Source organism: Schistocerca nitens, chromosome 1 (assembly GCF_023898315.1).
Source record: "Schistocerca nitens isolate TAMUIC-IGC-003100 chromosome 1, iqSchNite1.1, whole genome shotgun sequence".
Lineage (NCBI taxonomy): Eukaryota > Metazoa > Arthropoda > Insecta > Orthoptera > Acrididae > Schistocerca > Schistocerca nitens.
In genome coordinates, this window is record NC_064614.1 from 740,721,150 (window position 1) to 740,742,149 (window position 21,000).

The 21,000-nt window shown below is 40.2% G+C and overlaps 1 protein-coding gene across 2 annotated transcripts; it reads right to left on the reverse strand.

The window, feature by feature from the left end:
• Window positions 1–269: 269 nt before the first annotated feature.
• Window positions 270–20,432, reverse strand: LOC126236924 (uncharacterized). 2 transcript variants are annotated; one of them, XM_049946603.1, is made up of 3 exons: window positions 20,078–20,432; window positions 12,070–12,209; window positions 270–1,014 (listed from the first exon to the last, which is right to left on the reverse strand). In XM_049946603.1, exons 1-3 carry the CDS (start codon window positions 20,401–20,403, stop codon window positions 992–994), a joined length of 489 nt encoding a protein of 162 aa, XP_049802560.1. In that variant the 5' UTR covers window positions 20,404–20,432; the 3' UTR covers window positions 270–991. The 2 variants fall into 2 exon arrangements, with proteins under 2 accessions (XP_049802560.1, XP_049802550.1); XM_049946593.1 differs by lacking the exon at window positions 270–1,014 and having other exon boundaries at window positions 11,175–12,209.
• Between the last annotated feature and the right edge of the window lie 568 nt (window positions 20,433–21,000).

Sequence of the window (21,000 nt, forward strand, 5' to 3'; positions counted from 1 at the left end):
GATGAACCACAGCCTGCATGCCGTGCTTGTAAAAATCGGAACCAGCTGAGGTTAACTACTTCCTTACAGGTTTGACAACAGCCTCTGGATCTTGAAAATCATTCAGAGGCCCAAAGAGATGGAAGTCTGAAGGCATTAAGCTGGGGCTTGTACGAGAGTCCAGCCGAAGTTTGCAGTGAGTTGCGTGGTCACAAAACTGATGTGGCACCTGGTGTTATGTCGCAGGTGAAAGTTGGTCTTCTTCTCTGGCCTTACCCTGGAAATTCGGCCAAGTCAGTGTCATCTCGTAGGGTGCTGAATCGACAGTTTGCCCAGGCTCCAGGACAACCAAAAGAACCACACCCAGGCTATGGCAGAAGACTGTGCACATCACTTTGCTTGCAGATGGCTGTATCTTTAAATTCTTCTTTGACGGAAAATTCGCATGTCGCCATTCCATGGACTGTCTTTTGGATTCCGGATCGTGGTGATGAAACCAAGTCTCATCTCTGGTGCTTTTCAGGAAATTGTCACCTTCAGCTTCATATTGGTCCAGCAGGTCCCGACAAATTTGCATTTGATGAGTTTTTTGCTCTTCTGTAAACATCCGTGGGACCCATCTCACACAGACTTTGCGATAACCAAGATGTTCCAAAATTGTTTCCAAGTCATTACAGTCGATATTCAGCTTTGCACACAATTGTTTGGTCCTTATCCGCCGATCAGCACCGATTAGTCGATCAAGACGCTCATCATTGCGAGGGATGACAGCTGTGCAGGGTCGACCGTGCCGTGGCTTGTCATGCACTCCCTTTTCACCACCTTGAAAATGCCTCACCCATCGCTTCATATTGCTCACGCCTATTATATCGTCTCCATGCACCTTTACCAAATGCCGACGGACTTCAATCGGCGCAGTTTCTTCAGCTGTAAGAAATTCAATCACTCATTGCTGTTTTATACGCGTGGCCATATAAGACTCCACTTTGGAACACTCTTCTGTTGGTGCCAACTACTGCAGAACAACGAAACCACCTGCAAAAGAAAGAGGAAGGTTCAACCATTAGCAATACACCAACGACATCTGGTGCGTACATCCAAAGTTACCACAAGAAAATAAGAGGTATTACTTTTGGAACGACCCTCGTACGTAACAACCACATATTTTTGGACTGCGGCAAATTTCATTGTCTCGCTGGGTAACTTGTAGAGGTTGCTTCCATTTTGGTACTGTTATAAACCTTTTATTTTATTGCAAGAAGCTGATTATCAGAAAAAGAGGAAGAAGAAATCACGCTGGCGGACAACCTTTCTTTTAAAAAGTGGATAGCAGTGTGATAGGACAAAATTAATGTCTGCCCGCATCTCGTGGTCGTGCGGTAGCGTTCTCGCTTCCCACGCCCGGGTTCCCGGGTTCGATTCCCGGCGAGGTCAGGGATTTTCTCTGCCTGGGTGTTGGTGGGTGATGGCTGGGTGTTGTGTGCTGTCCTTAGGTTAGTTAGGTTTAAGTAGTTCTAAGTTCTAGGGGACTGATGACCATAGATGTTAAGTCCCATAGTGCTCAGAGCCATTTTTGAAATTAATGTCTGACCTACGGACTGAATTTGAATATGGACTATGACATAATTTTCTCCGACTGAAAGCTCCAGATTTCGAAATGTTATTGACCTATGTAGGCCCTAAAGTTACCAAAGATGACACCTGTTTTAGGAAATCTGAACCTGGAGCAGAAAGATTAATGATCACTCTGAGATATTTAGCTATTAGGGATTCTAATGCCAGCTTAATGAGCACCTTTAAAATATGAAGGGAGCTCATGTGCAAGATTGTACTTGAAGTTTATTTAGCTATAATTCAGATTCTACAGGAATATGTTAAGGTAAGTGAACATTTTTCTTAGAGATTGGTACTATTGCGTTTATTCACGAAACGGAACACAACTTAAGCTGTAACTGTACACATATGTACGAGGGTCATTCAATAATTTAAGAGACAAATTGTTCTGGGGAAAAAATTGTCTAAAGTTCATGGTGAAGATTGTATGAATCGTGCAAATTTTTACAAGTGGGTAGAGCAGTTCAAAAGTGGTCGCGACTCAGTGACTGAGGAACACCGTTCTGGCCGACCAGTTGCAGTTTCTACTCCCTCACTTGAAAGTCGAATTGATGACATTATTCGTGTCAACCGCCGTGTGACTGTGGAAATGATAGTTGATAAGGTTGAAGTTAGTACTGGTACAGTTCGTGACATTATCTATAAGAAGCTGAAGTAGCGCAAAACATGTGTAAGATGGCGCCGAAAGGAGTTGACCCGGCTACACAAGGAAACAAGGTTGAAAGTGTGCACAGTGCTAAATGAACGTTATGAAAGGGAAGGTTAGCACTTCCTCAACAAAATTTTAACTTTTGATGAAACTTGGCTTCACCATTAAGAGCCAGAATCAAAAAGACAAAGCATGGAGTGGAAGTACACCAACTCACCCGTCAAGAAAAACTTCAAACCCCAAGCATCAGTAGGAAAAGTCATGTAGACGGTGTTTTGGAATACTGAAGGTCCAGTTTTTGTGATTATGTCGAAGAGCAGTGTATAGTCAACAGCCAATACTACTCGGATTTGCTTTTAAACAATGTGAAGCCAGCCATCAGAGAGAGACGTCGTGGATCTCAGAGGAGAGGTGTGATTCTCCAGCAAGACATCGCACGTCCTCATATTGCTCAAATATCCGTGACACCATCATCAAAATGGGATGGGAAGTACTGAAACGTCCCCTTAGAACAATTTATACTAGACTGTGCTTAAACTGACGCACAATATTTTTTAGCGCAATGCAATCTGACTTTCAACACACAATATTTTTGTTAACGCAACGCAATCTGACTTTAAATAATCTCTACAAGAGAATGGCCCTGACTAACATTAACCTGTCTCTTTCACAAATCACTTACCTCACAAAAATCTTCGCTGCTCAAGCTACTGCAATACAGCGAGCGCCACTACTGCCAGCTAAATAAAAGATTCAAACTATGGAAGGCACTAACTACTGATAGGGATAGTTAGCAAATGAAAGATATTAATAGAGAACAAACAATGTATTTACCTTGATATCATGACAAATTACAAAACTCCGCCATCTCTCTCCCCACATCCACCACTGCTGGCGGCTCACCTCCAACTGCCCAGCGCTACGCGCTGTTCACAGCCAGCTGCCTAACACTACAATGGTTGAGTATTACAACAATGCAAAGCAGCCACAGACTGCACACGGCACAGCCGGTGATTTTCATACTGAGGTGGCGTTACCAATAAAAAAACCTAAACAGCCTACTTACATAGCCCCCATGCTCCCCACAAAAAAATTTTACAAATTTTGTTGGGCACTGGCCAATACATATTTGTTAAAATTTTTCATAATCGTAATTACAATAACAAAGAAATCAAATGTACACACTTATTGATACAATGTTGGTCAAAAGCTAAAATTTTCTCACAGTCCATAAAGACAGTCCTGATCATTCATCACATTGCAGTGTTTTTCTCAAAGTCTGAGCAGTAAAAGAAAATGCACACGGAAGTAGTGGATTTCCCTGCAGTCTTGAAGAAGTATCGTTGTCCTTCCAACGGAAAGACAGTGCTGACTCTTGAAATGCTGACAGGTAATGGGCCACAACAGAGCAAACCCACAGCGGAGTCAGTCGAAGTTTTGAAGAGTATTGGTGGGTAGGTCATCACAGAGCAGACCCACTGTAGTCCTGGTAGAGATTACGGTATTGGTGGGCCACCAGAGGCGCAGACCCACTGCAGTCCTTGTAGAAATAATGGTACTGGTGAGTCATCAAAGGTGTAGACCCACTGTAGTCCTTGTAGAAATAATGGTATTGGTGGGCCACCAGAGGTGCAGACCCACTGTAGTCCTTGTAGAAATGACGGTACTGGTGGGCCACCAGAGGTGCAGACCCACTGTAGTCCTTGTAGAGATGGCCAGCAACCATCTGTTGTGACTGTGCAGGTGCACAATCACCATCGAAGAGTCTTGCGGATAATGGAGCAAGTCCATAACCACCACTTGTGCACTCACAAAGTTTTTGGAATTGTCCTTAGAACCAGCAATGCTGTTATCGAGTCCCTTGCTGAATTATTAACACACGTGCAAACACTATCAGTCCCTACTTCTCACATATTGTCCATATACTATGACCAACAGAAACGTGTGCAGTGAAATGTAACTTAGAAGTTACTTAATTTGATGAACTGGTGTCAATTACAATTTTATAACATAAGAATACAATTACAAAGATACAGAAAACATCATTAAAAACATAATAGTAGAGATAACATTCGTAATAATAGGGGCTTTACAAAAGAATAGAAATAAACATATACATCAGTATTACAAAAATAATGACATAAGTACTTACATAAAGATCAGAATAACTTTTGAAACATCACCTCCACATATGAGCAACAAAACAGAATTTACCAAGTAAATAACATAGTATTAGAAAAATTCTACAACATAGCTCTAATCAGCTAAACACATAAAGACAGGAAAAACACAAATACACAAGGGTACACAAACACATAGAGGGATGACACAAAAGGAATGGATAGGGTTCGTTTTCAGTGTAACTTTTGGTACTGCAGTATTGTGCGAACAAAACCTTTTTTGTTCTTGGAGATCTCCCTGTGTTCATCATTATTCCCAAAAAGTCTTATCTGTACCTCTTTTCTGTATTCCAACCATAAGTCTTTCAAAATAAATATGGCTCATTGTACAATACTCATTTAGGCCCAAATCTTTTTTTTATATACCTTGTCAATGCATTGCTTCCAATTCATCATAGTTAGTTTCTTATATAGTCTACCCCCTCTTAAGCTAACTTAAATCTACTGAGCTCAGATGCTAAACTAAGGGACGAGGCAATGCAGCAGCACAAAACAATTAATACAAATAGCAATGAAAAAAAATGGAAATTGTCAAAGCAAGCAGCAATATTACAACTAATATAAGGCAATGAGCAGCAAACAATAAAAAGAAATCATTAGTAAAACTGGCTTAACAGAATAATACAAAGTCAAATTCAATAACACTATGCCTGGCAAACAGCAGAAGCAAAAGCAATAAATTATATCTAAACATGACAACGCTCAAGCAGAAAAAATATTACAGTAAAGAGAACAATGCAGACAAGGGAAATGTATATTCACATCTTAATGACTAAGTAATTAAAGTGGTGCACCACAAAAACTAATTCTAGAAAAGATTACCAAGTACAAGAAAAGAAAATTATGTATGCAGTTCCTGTGAAGGTAAATGCCCTTTTTTTGTGCTCCCTCATTTTTTTGAAAAAATTATTATTTACTCGATCTGTAGACAGAAAATATTTACATTAATACATCTATAAAATTTTATTTTTACCAATGCTGCAGTGCAGCTAGAAACTAGATATCAAATGAAATAAGCAACTATGTACAAAGCAAAGCATAAAAATATCATTCAGTAGTCATGAGGTATTTCATAAGTTAGTAGAAAAATCTCTCAACTAGAGAGACAGTAGTCATAATCAGGTGTATAGACATAAAAATATTTCTCGTCATTTCATTAGGCATCCAGTGTAATCATATGTTTTCAAGTTCGACCGTGTCGTTTTTACGATGCTTTCTACAAGGGAATGTCAGAAGTGAGGTTAATGGCCTCTTTTTTTCTCCACCTAATGGCTTTTTCTCCGGGCGGCTGGCCCAGCTGCGCGCCACAACGCATTACATCAAGGACACTTACCTTTCTTAACGAAATATTTACGACAGCAGTTTTCGCTACAGCGACAGTCTCATATAAAAATATTTCACAGGTCAAGAATTAGCGTTGCAAATCTGTAGAAACAAAATCCTATAAATATAAGTGTCCAAAAAAAATATTCGTCAGCATTGTGATACATTCACGCATTTACACACATTTCATAATTCTAAAAGTACGATTCTCGGTTTCCAACATACGTCTTCACAAGGCAGAGTTCCTAACTGCTACTCATTACTCCTTACCTTATTACACATATACAAATTCGTCGACGCTTCTTTAATATTTCATTACATGAAATACGTAGCATAATCAAATTCCTCATATAGCATCAGCTTCTTGACCATAAACATACCTCAGCAGCATAATACACATCGTCGTCGTAAAAATAACATCATAACACCTCAGTCAAATCTCAAAATCGTCGTAGCTTCCTCCAATAATATCAAAACTTTAAAAAAAAATTCTCTGCTCATTTCAATAGTGTCATCTACCTCAAACGTACTTTAAAATCATGATCCCATACCAAATATATCATTCAAAGCTCTCATAATATCACAATGGGTCCGCAAAAATATGAACAGTTCACAAAGTACAGACAAAATACAATTTCATAAGTGTGAAGTTACCCAACTGTGTAATTGCGTAAACATGTGTCACTGATGTAGTAAAAAGAAATGTTTATCTCTCAGTTAAATGATCAGATAGCTGTGCAATTTGTGTGTCAGAGAAATATGGTACCGATGTGTAAAGTTGTATAAGCAAATACCATATTAGCTAGGGTTCCTTGTGGTTGCCACACACATGGTACACAAAGTAAGCGTGTACCCCCCTGAGGATAAATGTAATTATACCCTCAGGTGTTACAAATTACAGCAATGGAATGAAATGTATCTCGGAAAACTTTCTTTGTAATTCAAAAATCTTTAAAAATAAATGTTTTAAGTACAAAATTAATCACTGAAATACGTGTCCTGTAGCGCTAAACTGTGCGTCATGTTGTAAGATAATCTCTGTGGAAGTCTTGTAGTTATCGTCCTCCGAAAGCTAAGTTCTGCAGAAGTCAATGTACCTGATGATACACAAAAGTGAAATGCTTTGCGTATAGATATCTTAGTTATTACGCTTATTGTTGTGATGAAGAAAGTACCATGCTGTAACGTATTGTTGTACTACGGAAAAGGCTGCCTCATTGTTGCTATACCACAAAAGTTACTAATAAAACCTGTTTTACTTTCCAGAAGAATTCAGAAGAACTGTGCAGATATAAAACAGATACACCGCAAAAGCAACATCGTAAATTGTCACTCATTAGTAGCGTCGTGATAAAATCGTGTAGTTGTCACATAAACTAACCTCTGTATCATCTGGTATCTCTCAGAAAGCACCTTGAATCCATAATGTATTTTCAAGTAAACCAAAATGTAGCATTAAAATCTCAAGTTAAAAAAAGCACATTATCTCTCAATAAACAGTTTTACGTGTGAAATGTGGTGTAGAATGCGGTATAAGTCGGTAAAGAATACTGGAATTTTTTTTTCAAGGTTAGCGCTATGTTATTTTTCCCTGAGCCAGCTGGCGCACGCGGCTGCCTGCTGTGCGGGTCAGTGCCTGCCTCTTTTTTGGCGCGCGTCATTAATGGGATTCGGAGACCGAACTTCTACAAATTCGCCTTGCCGAGAGGGCCCTGCCGTGTTTAAATCCCGCCAGTTCTGATGCAATTCAGGTCTGTCGTTACGAATATATCGTCTGTCGTCATGTCGGTAGGTTCCGTAGTTTCTTCCTTGTCCGTCACGTGGTGGAGAATTTCTCCCTGAATCGTAACTGTGCGCCGAACTGTTGCGTCTGAAGTTATTCTGCCTCCCTTGATAATAATTGTTTTGGTTCCCATATTGTCTGTTTCTCTGATTGTCTCTGTGATAGTCATTACTTCGGAAATGCGATCTTTCTCTGTAACTATTACTACTCTGCCAACGGTTGTCATACGGGTGGTGTCTGTTTTGGTCACGATTTGTGTTGTGAGAATAGCCTTGTCGTGTCCAGTTCTTGTTTCTGTCGTCACGGAATTGTGACGTATGTGACCTGTAGTGATTGTTTTCCTGTTTTCGCATCCGGCGACTGTCAGTGTCAATTTCTAATTCTTGTAAGAGTCCCTGAAATGCTTCAATGTCGTCTTTGCAACGTCCTGCCAAAATAATATGTCGCAAATGTTCAGGCAGTTTGATTAAGCAAATGCGGATGAGTTCTGAGGGGCTGTATGGGTTTGACAGGTACTGATTCTTGTGCAACATGTCTTCAAAATATTTCACAAGACTGGAGAATTCAGATTGTTCGAAATGTTTCATCATTATGATGCCATGTTTTACTCGGTCTTGTGTGGCTTGAGACCAATATGCGGAGAGGAAGGCATGGTAAAATTCTCCTTCACTGTGGCAATCGTGAATGACCGATCGCATTCTCACAGCTGGTTCATTCTCTAAGTAGCCACACATAAATTCTAATCTGTGTTCTAACGACCAGTTGGGAGGAAAACAATGAGAGAATTGACGGAGCCATGCTTGTGGATGAATGTCGTTGGCAGAATTTTTAAACGTTTTGAATTTACGTGTAGTAATGAACAGCTTATAGTCAAAGTCATCATGTCGGCGAGTCGCATATCGGTCATTGTTAGGTCGTGTCGGCCGTTCCATCTCAAAATTCGGTGCACATTGCCAGTTTCTTTCATGACTTCCGAAATGCCCTGTGTTATTATTTTGCGTCTTTTCCGTATTTCTAAGTCTCTCTTCCCGTGTTGGAGCGCGAGTGTCCTCTGAAATTTGTAATTTTTGTATTACTTGTGCCAACTGATCTTGTACTTCCCGGATTTCTCTTTGGTGTTGCGTGTTAATTTGATTCAGATTTTGTTTCAGTTTCCTAATTTGTTCGCTCTCTTCTGTGTCATTAAAGACTACCGGTTTTGTGTCATTCAGATTATCATCTACCTTCGTAGATAAGTTAGTGAACTGATCCGAAAGTTCGGCTACTTTCTCCGATAGTGAACACATTTCCTCAGTGTGTTTTTCTGAACCAAGTTTCAGAGTGTCCATTTGTGTTGAAATCGAATCTACTGTGTCCTTCAAGTTTTCCTGAGTTTTTGCAAGTTGCGTAACCGAATCGGTAGATGCAACTGAGTCAATTTTAGACGACAAGGTCTCATGATTTTCATGAACAATGGTTTGCAGTTCTTTTATGGCTGCTTCGTGATTCTGTAATGCATTTTCATGCCGCGAAAAAATAGGTTGAAAATGCTCACAAATTTGTGTTTTTACGTCATTACAGACTTTTTGACATTTCGATTCAATGTGATGTAACTCAGTAGTTAAATCCTCACGTGTTTGTTCAAGAGTTTGCTCCAATGAGTCTAACTTTTGAAGCTGTTGCTGTGTTTGATTCTGATTTTGTTCCATTTGTTTCTGATTTTGCTCAATTGTGTCTAATTTTTGAAGATTTTGTCCCATTGCGTCTAACTTTTGCTGTGTTTGACTCTGATTTTGTTCTATTTGTCTCTGATTTTGTTCCATATGTCTCTGATTTCGTTCCATTTGTTGCATTAATTGCAATAATAATGTATTAGTGTCTGGAATCTGTTTCTCTATGCTTTTTGGCAGTGCATTTTCACCGGCAACATTCACATTTTGACAAGCAGAAAATGTGTCTTGACTCATTTGAGAAAACGGTGATGACCCAGAACCTGAGTCTACAATATTTGAAAAATTGTGTCCTGTCATTTCGGATTCCTGAGGCGAGCTGTTGCCGACCGACCGATCGATAATGCTTTCCTGCTCACTGATTGTTTCACTGTCTACGCCGTTGTTTGCAACCCGCTCCATTTCCCTATGCGCAATTATCAAATTACTACTTTTAACATTAGTTAATTCATTATTCTGCGGCGCTAACATACTGCTATCGTCTTCACTGTCATTTCTCAATTTAGTTTGGAGCCTGGTATTACGTTTTTCACACGCCATTATTGTCACAGTATTTCACACGACAACACAGAAAAACACAATTTGAAGATCAAAAAATAAGAGAACACATTAACATAACACTGAAAATAATATCTAGTTAATTGCAGCTGCGAAATACTTGGTGCCAATCTACATGCATGCCACAACTGTTTTACTGTACAACAATGAAAAACTGCAACTACAAAGGAAATTCTCTCTATAATTACGCGCTGGCAATAAACAAAATCTACACTAATTACACAAACTACAAGAAACAATCAGAAGATTCCAGTGAGGTATCCTCGGCTAAGGGTCGACATATGAAACGTCCCCTTAGAACAATTTATACTAGACTGTGCTTAAACTGACGCACAATATTTTTTAGCGCAACGCAATCTGACTTTCAACACACAATATTTTTGTTAACGCAACGCAATCTGACTTTAAATAATCTCTACAAGAGAATGGCCCTGACTAACATTAACCTGTCTCTTTCACAAATCACTTACCTCACAAAAATCTTCGCTGCTCAAGCTACTGCAATACAGCGAGCGCCACTACTGCCAGCTAAATAAAAGATTCAAACTATGGAAGGCACTAACTACTGATAGGGATAGTTAGCAAATGAAAGATATTAATAGAGAACAAACAATGTATTTACCTTGATATCATGACAAATTACAAAACTCCGCCATCTCTCTCCCCACATCCACCACTGCTGGCGGCTCACCTCCAACTGCCCAGCGCTACGCGCTGTTCACAGCCAGCTGCCTAACACTACAATGGTTGAGTATTACAACAATGCAAAGCAGCCACAGACTGCACACGGCACAGCCGGTGATTTTCATACCGCCATATGAAACGTCCCCTTAGAACAATTTATACTAGACTGTGCTTAAACTGACGCACAATATTTTTTAGCGCAACGCAATCTGACTTTCAACACACAATATTTTTGTTAACGCAACGCAATCTGACTTTAAATAATCTCTACAAGAGAATGGCCCTGACTAACATTAACCTGTCTCTTTCACAAATCACTTACCTCACAAAAATCTTCGCTGCTCAAGCTACTGCAATACAGCGAGCGCCACTACTGCCAGCTAAATAAAAGATTCAAACTATGGAAGGCACTAACTACTGATAGGGATAGTTAGCAAATGAAAGATATTAATAGAGAACAAACAATGTATTTACCTTGATATCATGACAAATTACAAAACTCCGCCATCTCTCTCCCCACATCCACCACTGCTGGCGGCTCACCTCCAACTGCCCAGCGCTACGCGCTGTTCACAGCCAGCTGCCTAACACTACAATGGTTGAGTATTACAACAATGCAAAGCAGCCACAGACTGCACACGGCACAGCCGGTGATTTTCATACTGAGGTGGCGTTACCAATAAAAAAACCTAAACAGCCTACTTACAGTACTGCCTCATCCCCCTTACAATCCTGATTTAGCACCTAGTGATTTCCATTTGTTTGGTGAACTAAAGGAGGCATTACGTGGGAAAAGGTTCCAGAACAACGAGGGCTTGATAAAGTTTGTGGGAAATTAGTTCAAACATCAAGATAAAGAGTTCTTTGCAGCCGGAATAAAAAAGCTTGTAGTCCGTTGGAACAACTGCATAAATGTTCAGGGGGATTATGTTGAAACGTAGAAAAAGTATTGTTTGGTAAAAATAAACGCCTTTTTCTCCAGATCAATTTGTGTCTAATTATTGAATGACCCTTGTAGTAAAAAGTAAGATACTAATTTTAGAAAATTGAGCATTTTGTAGTTACATTTACATTTTGTTGTATATGGTTACTACGGTGAAAGATCTGAGTCTTCAGGGGGAACTGGTGAAACTTTATAAATCGACTGTGGTGGTGGTGTATCGGTTGTAGGTGTACAAGTGTTTTGGTGTAGTTCAGCATCGTTGGTTTGGAAAGCATTGGATGGGGATGGGGATTGGGCACTGTATGTCTGTAGCAATGAAGGAGATGGCCTGGTGTGGGTGCTACTGACATGTTGCTTATTAGAATTATAGAACCTATTTTGAGGTTGCGGATGCGGTGTAGTGAATTCCGTCTCATATAAACCCATGTCAGCTTTGAAAAGGATTTGTCCGACCAAATGCTCCACTACACTTTTGGTATGCTGACTGTATTTTCTGTGTTTGGCTGCAATATAGTCCCCGTAAATAGAACTTTCATCACGTGGACATCGCTTTTCGTTGAGTTCCAGATTTAAGTCGTAAGCCATGTCTGCCCTTGAATGGTTACTTTGGTTCGGTGCAGAGGGATCTGAGATGCGAGACTTCTTACAGCTGTCTGGTGTTGTCGCTGGTTCATCATTGCCCTTGTCCTCACCATCTGTCTCTTCATTATAGCTTCGTTTTGCAGTAGCACTGCCGCTTCCCCTCGGTGTTGATATGTCTTTCCTCAGTGTCCTGTTATGGAAACTCCTGAAAGGGAGTAAACGATACTTAAAAATAGAATGAGATAACCTTTTTGTGCTACTTTAAATATGTTAATGGAAATTTGTGATTTTTTAAACCACTCATATTTAAATACAGAGTACATCAAAGTTTAAAATTGTTCTTTGTTCTCGACAGGTGCCTTCCAAAGCGGAAAAATGGGCGCAGATAGAACGCAAGTTCGAAAGTAAGTAGAATTTTCTCACCGCTAGAAGATATTTCTGACATCAGGAAGGTGAATATTACAACTATAAGCAGAATTACAGCAAAGTTTTTTGGGTTCATATTTGCATAATTATTTGTAACTATGGAGAAAACATTAACATACATAGAACATAATTACAGACTCCAGATTTCACCAGGATATGCAACAAAAGCCGGCCAGTGTGGCCGAGCGGTTCTAGTCGCTTCAGTCTGGAACCGCGCGACCGCTACGGTCGCAGGTTCGAATCCTGCCTCGGGCATGGCTGTTTGTGGTGTCCTTAGGTTAGTTAGGTTTAAGTAGTTCTAAGTTCTAGGGGACTGATGACCATAGATGTTAAGTCCCATAGTGCTCAGAGCCATTTGAACCATTTTTTTTAAGTTCTAGGGGACTGATGGCCTCAGCAGCTGAGTCCCATAGTGCTCAGAGCCATTTAGCCATTCAGTCTTGCCAGAACAGTGTTCTGTGTAGGTGTGAGAGAGTTATATCGAAGATAAGTGAATTCGAAAGTGGGCAAATTGTTGGTGCTCGTATGTGGTTGCTTTAGTAACTAATGTGGGCGAAGTGTTTCGTGTTTTAAGAGGCACCGTATCTAAGATTTATACCGCATACAAAGAAAGAGGAAAAACATCTTCCACTAAATCCCTGCGTGGACGAAAGTGTGTGTTGAATGATTGTGGTAAATGCTCACTGAAGAGGGTGGAGACGAAAAATAAAAGGACAGCTGCAAAAGTCACTGCAGAATTAAATGTAGCAATGGCGAACTCTTGGCAGCACCAAATCAACATGAAGGGAGCTCCATCATCAGGGAATTGCAGGGCGACCTGGAATTAGAAAACCATTCGCCAGCGATGCAGACACCCGTAACAGGAAAACGTTCTGCCAAAGCCATAAAACCTGGACTATGGGGCAATGGGAAAAAGTAAATTGTTTGGTTGAGTCTTGTTGGCCATGGCTTTCAATATCTGGCCGAGTTTACGTCCCAAGAGTGAAATATGACGGGGGTTCGGTGATGATTTGGGTAGCCGCATCGTGGTATTGCACGGACCCCACTGGTGACTCTGAACGGTCGCATTAATTTCAAGAATCATGTGACCATTATCGCTGATCAGCTCGATCACATGGTACAATATTTTTTCCAGAATGGTGGTTCTGTGTTCCAAGATAACGGGACCCCCCTTCACATGGCTCGCGTTGTTTAGGACTAGTTCTGTGAGCACGAGGATGAATTGTCCCATCTCCCCTGACCACCACAGTTGCCGTGCCTCAATATCATTGAGCCTTTGCGGTTTACTTTGGAGAGAGGGGTACCTGATCACTATCCATCTCCGTCATCCTTACTTTAACGTGTCCTATTTTGCAGTAAATGAGGAGGAGATTAGTGTTTAACGTCCCGTCGACAACGAGGTTATTAGAGACGGAGCGCAAGCTCGGATTAGGGAAGGATGGAGATGGAAATCGGCCGAGCCCTTTCAAAGGAACCATCCCGACATTTACCTGAAAAGATTTAGGGAAATCACGGAAAACCTAAGTCAGGATGGCTGGACGCGGATTTGAACCGTCGTCCTCCCGAATGCGAGTCCAGTGTGCTAACCATTGTGCCACCTCGCTCGGTATTGCGGTAAGTCTGGTAGAAGATTCGCTTGAAAAGCATTCATGACTTGTTTTCATCCGCTCCGAGACGACTGGAAGCTATTGCCAACGGTTTTCCTAGGCGGCGTTACGCATGGTAATGCGTTGTGATTCTAGTGTTCCACATTTGTGTTTACTCCCGGTTTTTTTATATTGTTGTTTAAGGTGTTGCAGATACAGATTATTGTTTCTTGTTCGCCGACGTTGGTTGTCAAGGAAGAATTTCTGATGGTGGTGTTTTAAACCTTCGCATCTACGGAAATCATTACAAAATAAAAAGCTGAACTTGCCTCCAGAGGAAGCGCAACCAATTAGGCTAATCAAGACTCTATACTTCCTTGTGGGTTATGATGCTTTTGCTTTGCAAGATATTTTAATGAAAGGTTACCCTGTAGCTAAAATAAAAGAAAAATTACGATTTTTGCCTGTTATCGATGTCGATACTAGCAAGACATTACATTAATACTTGTTCCATAGATAATGAATACGATATTTCGTAATGATGTGGAACGTGTCAGTTTAACATATTTTCTTTCCACAATATGAATTTTTCTTTACAGTTACTACTTTATATCTAAAAATTCATCTACTGAGTAGAAGGCGTTGTCATTCACATATACAAATACCAGGTGATTCAAAAAGAAAGAACAGTTTTCAGTTGCTTATTACACACAAATTATAAAAGATAGAAACACATTGCGCTTGTCATCGGCTAGAGGAAGGTTCAAAGTTTTGACACAGTTTTGCTATTGTTTGTTTGTAGCAACAAGAGGATTGCACCACAAGAAAAATCATTTTGTGTGTTGGAATTTGCGCGAAGTCAATCCATTGTTTAAGACCAACGTATATTCTGCCATCGATTCGGCAAAAAGCCGCCCCTGCACAAGCAGATTTATGACTGGCACGCAAAATTCTTGGACGTTGTTTGCATATGCAAAGGGAAGAGGACTGGCCAGCCACACACGTCTTATGAAAATGTCGAGCTCTCGGTAGTCTACAAGACAGGCGCACCAGGAACTTTAGTTTCCTCAAACAAAGGTGTGGCGTGTTCTGAAACGACGCACATAGGGGTCTCTCATGGGAAAAGTCGGACAAAAATAGTTTTGGCATTTCCCATACTGTGAGACCCTTGAGTATATATTTGTACGGATAATAATGTATGTACATACTTTGTAACATTAAATAAAACAAAATTGTGGTCTTTTTAATAGATTCTTTATATCTTAGCTACAATATTTAGTATTATTCTGATGATTCCTTCCAGTCATGTTCATTTGAGAAGTCTGTTTCTACTGAGGACTCCGCTTCATCATTATTTTCAGCTTGAAGGATCTGCCTAATCCATCCTTCGCTTGAGAGCAGTAAATATAATGTCTCTTCTAGGAAAGGTTTGCTGGTTTTCTTTGGTTTCAGTCACATACCTCTTATTAATGGATCAAATGTCAGTAGCAGCTGTTTATTATGTCCAGATTGTATTCTTCCCATGAGAATTTCCTGGCAAACGTTTGTCTGCACAGACGACAGTGCTTATTGCAAGCTTTGGCGGCTTCTTCTGATAAGCAGCCTATGGCTAAGAGGTCATGTTCAACGACATTTGGGCCACGCACGAAAATCTTGTGTGCAATGGGAGACATAGGATGCCATGGCTATAAATCAACATACAGTCTCGCTGTTCCAACAGTAAAAGCGGCAAATTTGTCTACGTCTATCTTATGTCCATTGGAAATAACTTCTAAAATAACCCTGAACAGATGAGTTGCAGATCAACACACGTTATTTCTGCTGATGTTTCAGGGTCTGCAAAAAACGTCTATTGGTATTTCCATCGTTTCTGTTTCCTTACCCTTGCTTGGGAACATCTACAATTAATACCAGTCGATTTCTGAACATTTATTATGTGACTTTTTTCCTCTCTCGAAGAAGTTCCTTTTCCTCTTTCCAACGGATTTGCCACTTCTGGGTGTTTCTTCTGTAGGACAAATGCAACAAAAATTCGAAACATCTAATTCGGGCATGGAGTGTAGGCAGGCTGAACTAAAAAGCTTCCGTATTTACTACTTTGGCTTTTGACAAGCCGTAGAAGTCTTTTGAGGTAGCTTTACAAATGTAACATCTCATTGTCAGTGCCGCCTCTGTTGCTGTATAGCATCAGCAATGTGTGTTTTATAGTTAAATCACCCTCTGTTCTTGCAGTTCTTGTTTCTCTTGATCATTAGCAACATCAGCTGTTTCATGAATAATTGTAATTCTTATTGGTCCGCAATAGCGAGGAGATGATGGCGTAGGATTTTTCCAAACAATCAGATCTTTAAAAAAATGTTCAAATGTGTGTGAAATCTTATGGGACTTAACTGCTATGGTCATCAGTCCCTAAGCTTACACACTACTTAACCTAAATTATCCTAGAGACAAGCACACACACCCATGCCCGAGGGAGGACTCGAACCTCCGCCGGGACCAGCCGTACAGTCCATGACTGCAGCGCCTTAGACCGCTCGGCTAATCCCCCGCGGCTCAGATCTTTATTCGTGCGACTAAAATGTCGGTGAGACACTAAAGAAGACTGAAGTATGTTCACATCACAAACATGGTTGTTTCCAGATTTTGGTTTAAACTGAAATCGCTGTGAACGAACACAACCCCATTTATAGATAAGTTCCAATGAATTTGCGTCATCATTTGAAAGATCATTCAAAACCTTTTCCATGTATAATATTAATCGCTCACATTTATAATTAACCCGCACATGTGGCAGTCACCTGATAGGATTCAGTCACAGGAGAGCACTGCTTTTTAGGCTCTTAACGGATACTGTAATAGTGATAGATCTTATCAGCTGTTCGGATCTTTCCAAATTGCTTCCTTGTCAGCGATGCTTCCACACAGATTGACAAGGCGTGGATATGTGAAAGTAGTTTTTGTGCTTGTAAGGCTCTACGACTCCGATCTAATGCTTGTATGTACTTAGCTCCATGTGTAGGAGATGAAATGATATCTATAACCAGTTTGTAAGCTTCAGCATTTCCAAATTCTCGGAGCTTAATTGGACTGGCATACGTTGATTCTGTGGCTCCAAAATTGTTTCTCAGTAGCTGTGTCTTACGCCTTTTACAGCGTTCACGTAACTCAACGGACGACTTTGGTAAGCTACAAACTCGAGTTTCACAACAGAGAATTTTAATGGCACTTCGCAGCCATGCCTCAAGTAGGTACTTTCAGCTTTGTGAAAAGCAATCCATCGTCTCTTTAACTGTGACTGTATATAAGATAGTTTATGTTTAAAGCCTTTCTTTTCTTCATCAGGGTAGGTAGGAGCTGATAGTACACAGTTTTCCATAATGTTCAATCCTTTTACAAACTCTTTTTCAGTATATCTCTTCATAAGGTCATAGAAGCCTTTTCTTGTCGTAACTTTGCCTTTGAAAGGACCTAGCATAAAAACAAAAATGCTTTCAGGATTGATTTCGGAGATTACATTATTTATAGCTGACAACTGAGTAATGTAAAACAGTCCGACAAAGTCAAACTGCGGTATTCAGCTGCCACTTTTTTATATTTCGAGTAGAGGAAAGGTTTTCCTATCACGCTCAATTAAGAAATATGCAGGGAAACACCCTAAACTATAACATGAAGAATGATTACAAACAAAATCAATAAATAAAATAAATTAAAATAATCATAAATAACAGTATCTACTCTGATCTTAAGAATCCATATTGCTTTTCGCCACACAAGTAAAAACATGATTTAACACATTCACGAACGCAGAGTGATTTCAAGCCAATAGAGAAGCTTCAGACGCACTGCAAGCGAGATGTATATACAGGCTAGCTCTGCCGCGTATCGAAGCACAGTGGGCAAATAACACACTGCCTCAGCAATGCCACTTCTGTACGACTATAGCAGGAAGTTGTGCAATCCGGTAATCACTCTCATTTGAAAAGTGGAGTTTTAGCCAGCTTTTAGGGCAAAATACCCCTACTGTGACGACTGCATATAAAGCCTTACAAGTCACTACAAAGATTGCGTCCTGGTGACGATAACAGAAGGTATGAATTTTGCATTTCAGTTCTCCAGGATATGGCAGAGGTCATTTTTTTCCGAACGATTCATCTTTTTTGACGAATCGACGTTACACGTATCGGATAAAGAAAACAGTTGTAAGTAAGAATTTGGAAGTCACAACATATGCCACAACAAGCAGAACATCTGTACCTAATACAGCTGACGCCAAGTTATTTGCATACAGCGAATTTATTTCGAACTAATTTCGAACGGCTGTCAAAAATCATCAGTGCAAATATGGATCATAAAACCCTGACGTCGTCGTCCAACATGAAAGAGATTCACCGAAACTGAATGTCTTTGGTGCCGTTTCCGTTCGCAGAGTTCATGGACCTTTCTTTTTCCCGGAGGAAACCGTGACAGGAATATATATACTTGGATATTGCTGCAAAACTGGTTGTTTCCTCATTTCGCAAGGATTCCAATGATTTCAGTTTTATGCATGACGGCGCCGCGTCTCGCTTTCACGTTGAAGGGCGGCGTTATCTTAGCAACGCCATCCCACAACGCTGGATTGGAAGAGCTAGACAAGATCTTGTTAATTGCTTTTGGCCTCCCAGGCCACGAGGCCCCACACCTTGCGACTTTTTTCTGTGGTGGTACGTAAAATACAGAGTCTTTGTAACACCTGTAGCAGCTACTCTTAAGAGCTGAGAAATCGGGTTCAGTAAGCAGGGAATTGTTGACTCGTGTGTGGAATGAAATGCACTACTGTTTCAATGTATCTCGAGCAACACATGTGCTCAATTTGAGTGTATATATCGTGTGTGTTAACATCGAACACTCGACCTTCCTTTATCCAGTGACATGGTTCAAATGGCTCTGAGCACTATGAGACTTAACTTCTGATGTCATCAGTCCCCTAAAACTTAAAAATACTTAAACCTAACTAACCAAAGGACATCACACACATCCATGCCCGAAGTAGGATTCGAACCTGCGACGATAGCGGCCGCGCGGTTTCAGACTGTAGCGCCTAGAACCGCTCGGCCACACCGGCCGGCCCAGTGACATGGGCAATGTGTTTCTGCCATAGTTTGTAACAAACAACTGAAATTTGTTCTTTCATTTTTGAATTACCCTGTACAGTATGTGACGTAAATGATCGCATCATTTGACTAACACAGAAGCTTAAATTTTTAACATCGCCAAGGGACCATAGATCTTAGTATATGGCATAAATTTCAAATTGATACGTTTACATTTTGGAGAGGAAAAGAGTTTTAACAGCGATACGGACAGACGAACATGAACAACGTTTTTACCGACTTTGGTACGGAACCTTAAAAATGTTACAAGAAACGAAATTTTAGTTACAGATGGAGCAAAGCACGTAGGATTATCGAGAACGTTTTTGGAATTATGTCTGTTTTTTTCAGAGTTCTTTGCAACCCAATGTTACTGACTCCAGACAAAGCAAGAACATTAGTTCTGCCATGTGTATATTTGTACAACTTTTAAGAAAAAGCAAAGCACCATTCAATGCTTGTATGCCAACTGATAATTTTTGTGAAGACTGTACAGGTGTAACAATCCAAGGAGTATGGAGAACAGTAAACCAAAAAACAATTTACGCTCTTTTCTTTCATTAAAAGAAGGAGCTATAACAATGAATCAAAAAGCGAAACTGTCAGGGAGAAAATCGGTGGCTATTTCTATTACGAAGGCAGAGCAAAACGGCAGTAATAAAATGAAAAATCTGAGTGAAAAAGGATGCAACTTACCTCTATATTTAAATTGTTCATTCAAAATTAAATGCGCAGTGAATTGGAACATGTTTCACAGTTTATATGATTGCGTGTTTTTACAACAATTCGAAATAATGTAATTTTAAATTTTCTGTGTTTTATATTGAGTTCAAAAACTCCCTTTACATTGAATAACGTAATTTTTCATTGCAATAATAATAAGGCTTGAAATAAAATGTACAAAAGAAAAATAAAACTTTTTCACTTACCTCTGTGTTCCTGATTTTTTCGTTGCGACTTTATCGTGCAGGAAGCCCATACTGCTAAATGCAAACCACGTCGATCTGTATACTTCATCAGAACCACTCCCAGTTTGGTTCGCTTCTCTCTGTCGTTCACGGCGAAAAGATGTCAGTAAAGACTCCATTTTCTTTCTTACATCGTTCACATTTCTTTCTAACAGCTCACTTATTTCCCTCCAAGCGTCTAATCTTTTCAATTTGTTTTTATAATCGCAGTTCGTAGGGTCCCATAAACATTCCCGTTCGCGATAACACTCTATTAACTTTAATGCCGTCTCCGTACTCCACTCCATAGTCCAGTATTTTTAAACACAACGTATTCACATCCGTCCAACAGACACAGCAAACCTCTACTGAGCCAACGAACATTCGACCGGCGTCGGCACGAGGAGAGGGGTCCCAAGGCCAACCCACCGCAACGCTTTGATGTTACCGAGGCAGTCCGAACCACAACCAAGGCCGACCGCTACGTTGGCTCCAATTTGCCGCCCGTACGATCGAAGTAAATCTCGTCCAGCGAAGCGGTTGCTATTTGCCCCCCCACCCAGACACACACACACACACACACACACACACACACACACACACAGTGAACAGAGCTGTTTCGCTTGTACTATTTATCAAACTTTTCTTGATCGCCTGTTTCCATATTTCTGAAACGGTAGTAGTCGATAGACTTTGGGCCCTTAGTGATATGTATGACTATTACAGACATTACAGATTTAACAATAACAACATTGTTTGTAGCATTCGTGGTTGTCCGCACAAATTTGTTCAAACACGTATCAATAGTAGGTACAAGGGGCGTTTGAAAAGTTGACGCAAAAATAAAAACTACTTACGTGGTTGAGGTAAACCTTTTTTATTATTCGACATAGTCTCCTTTTAGA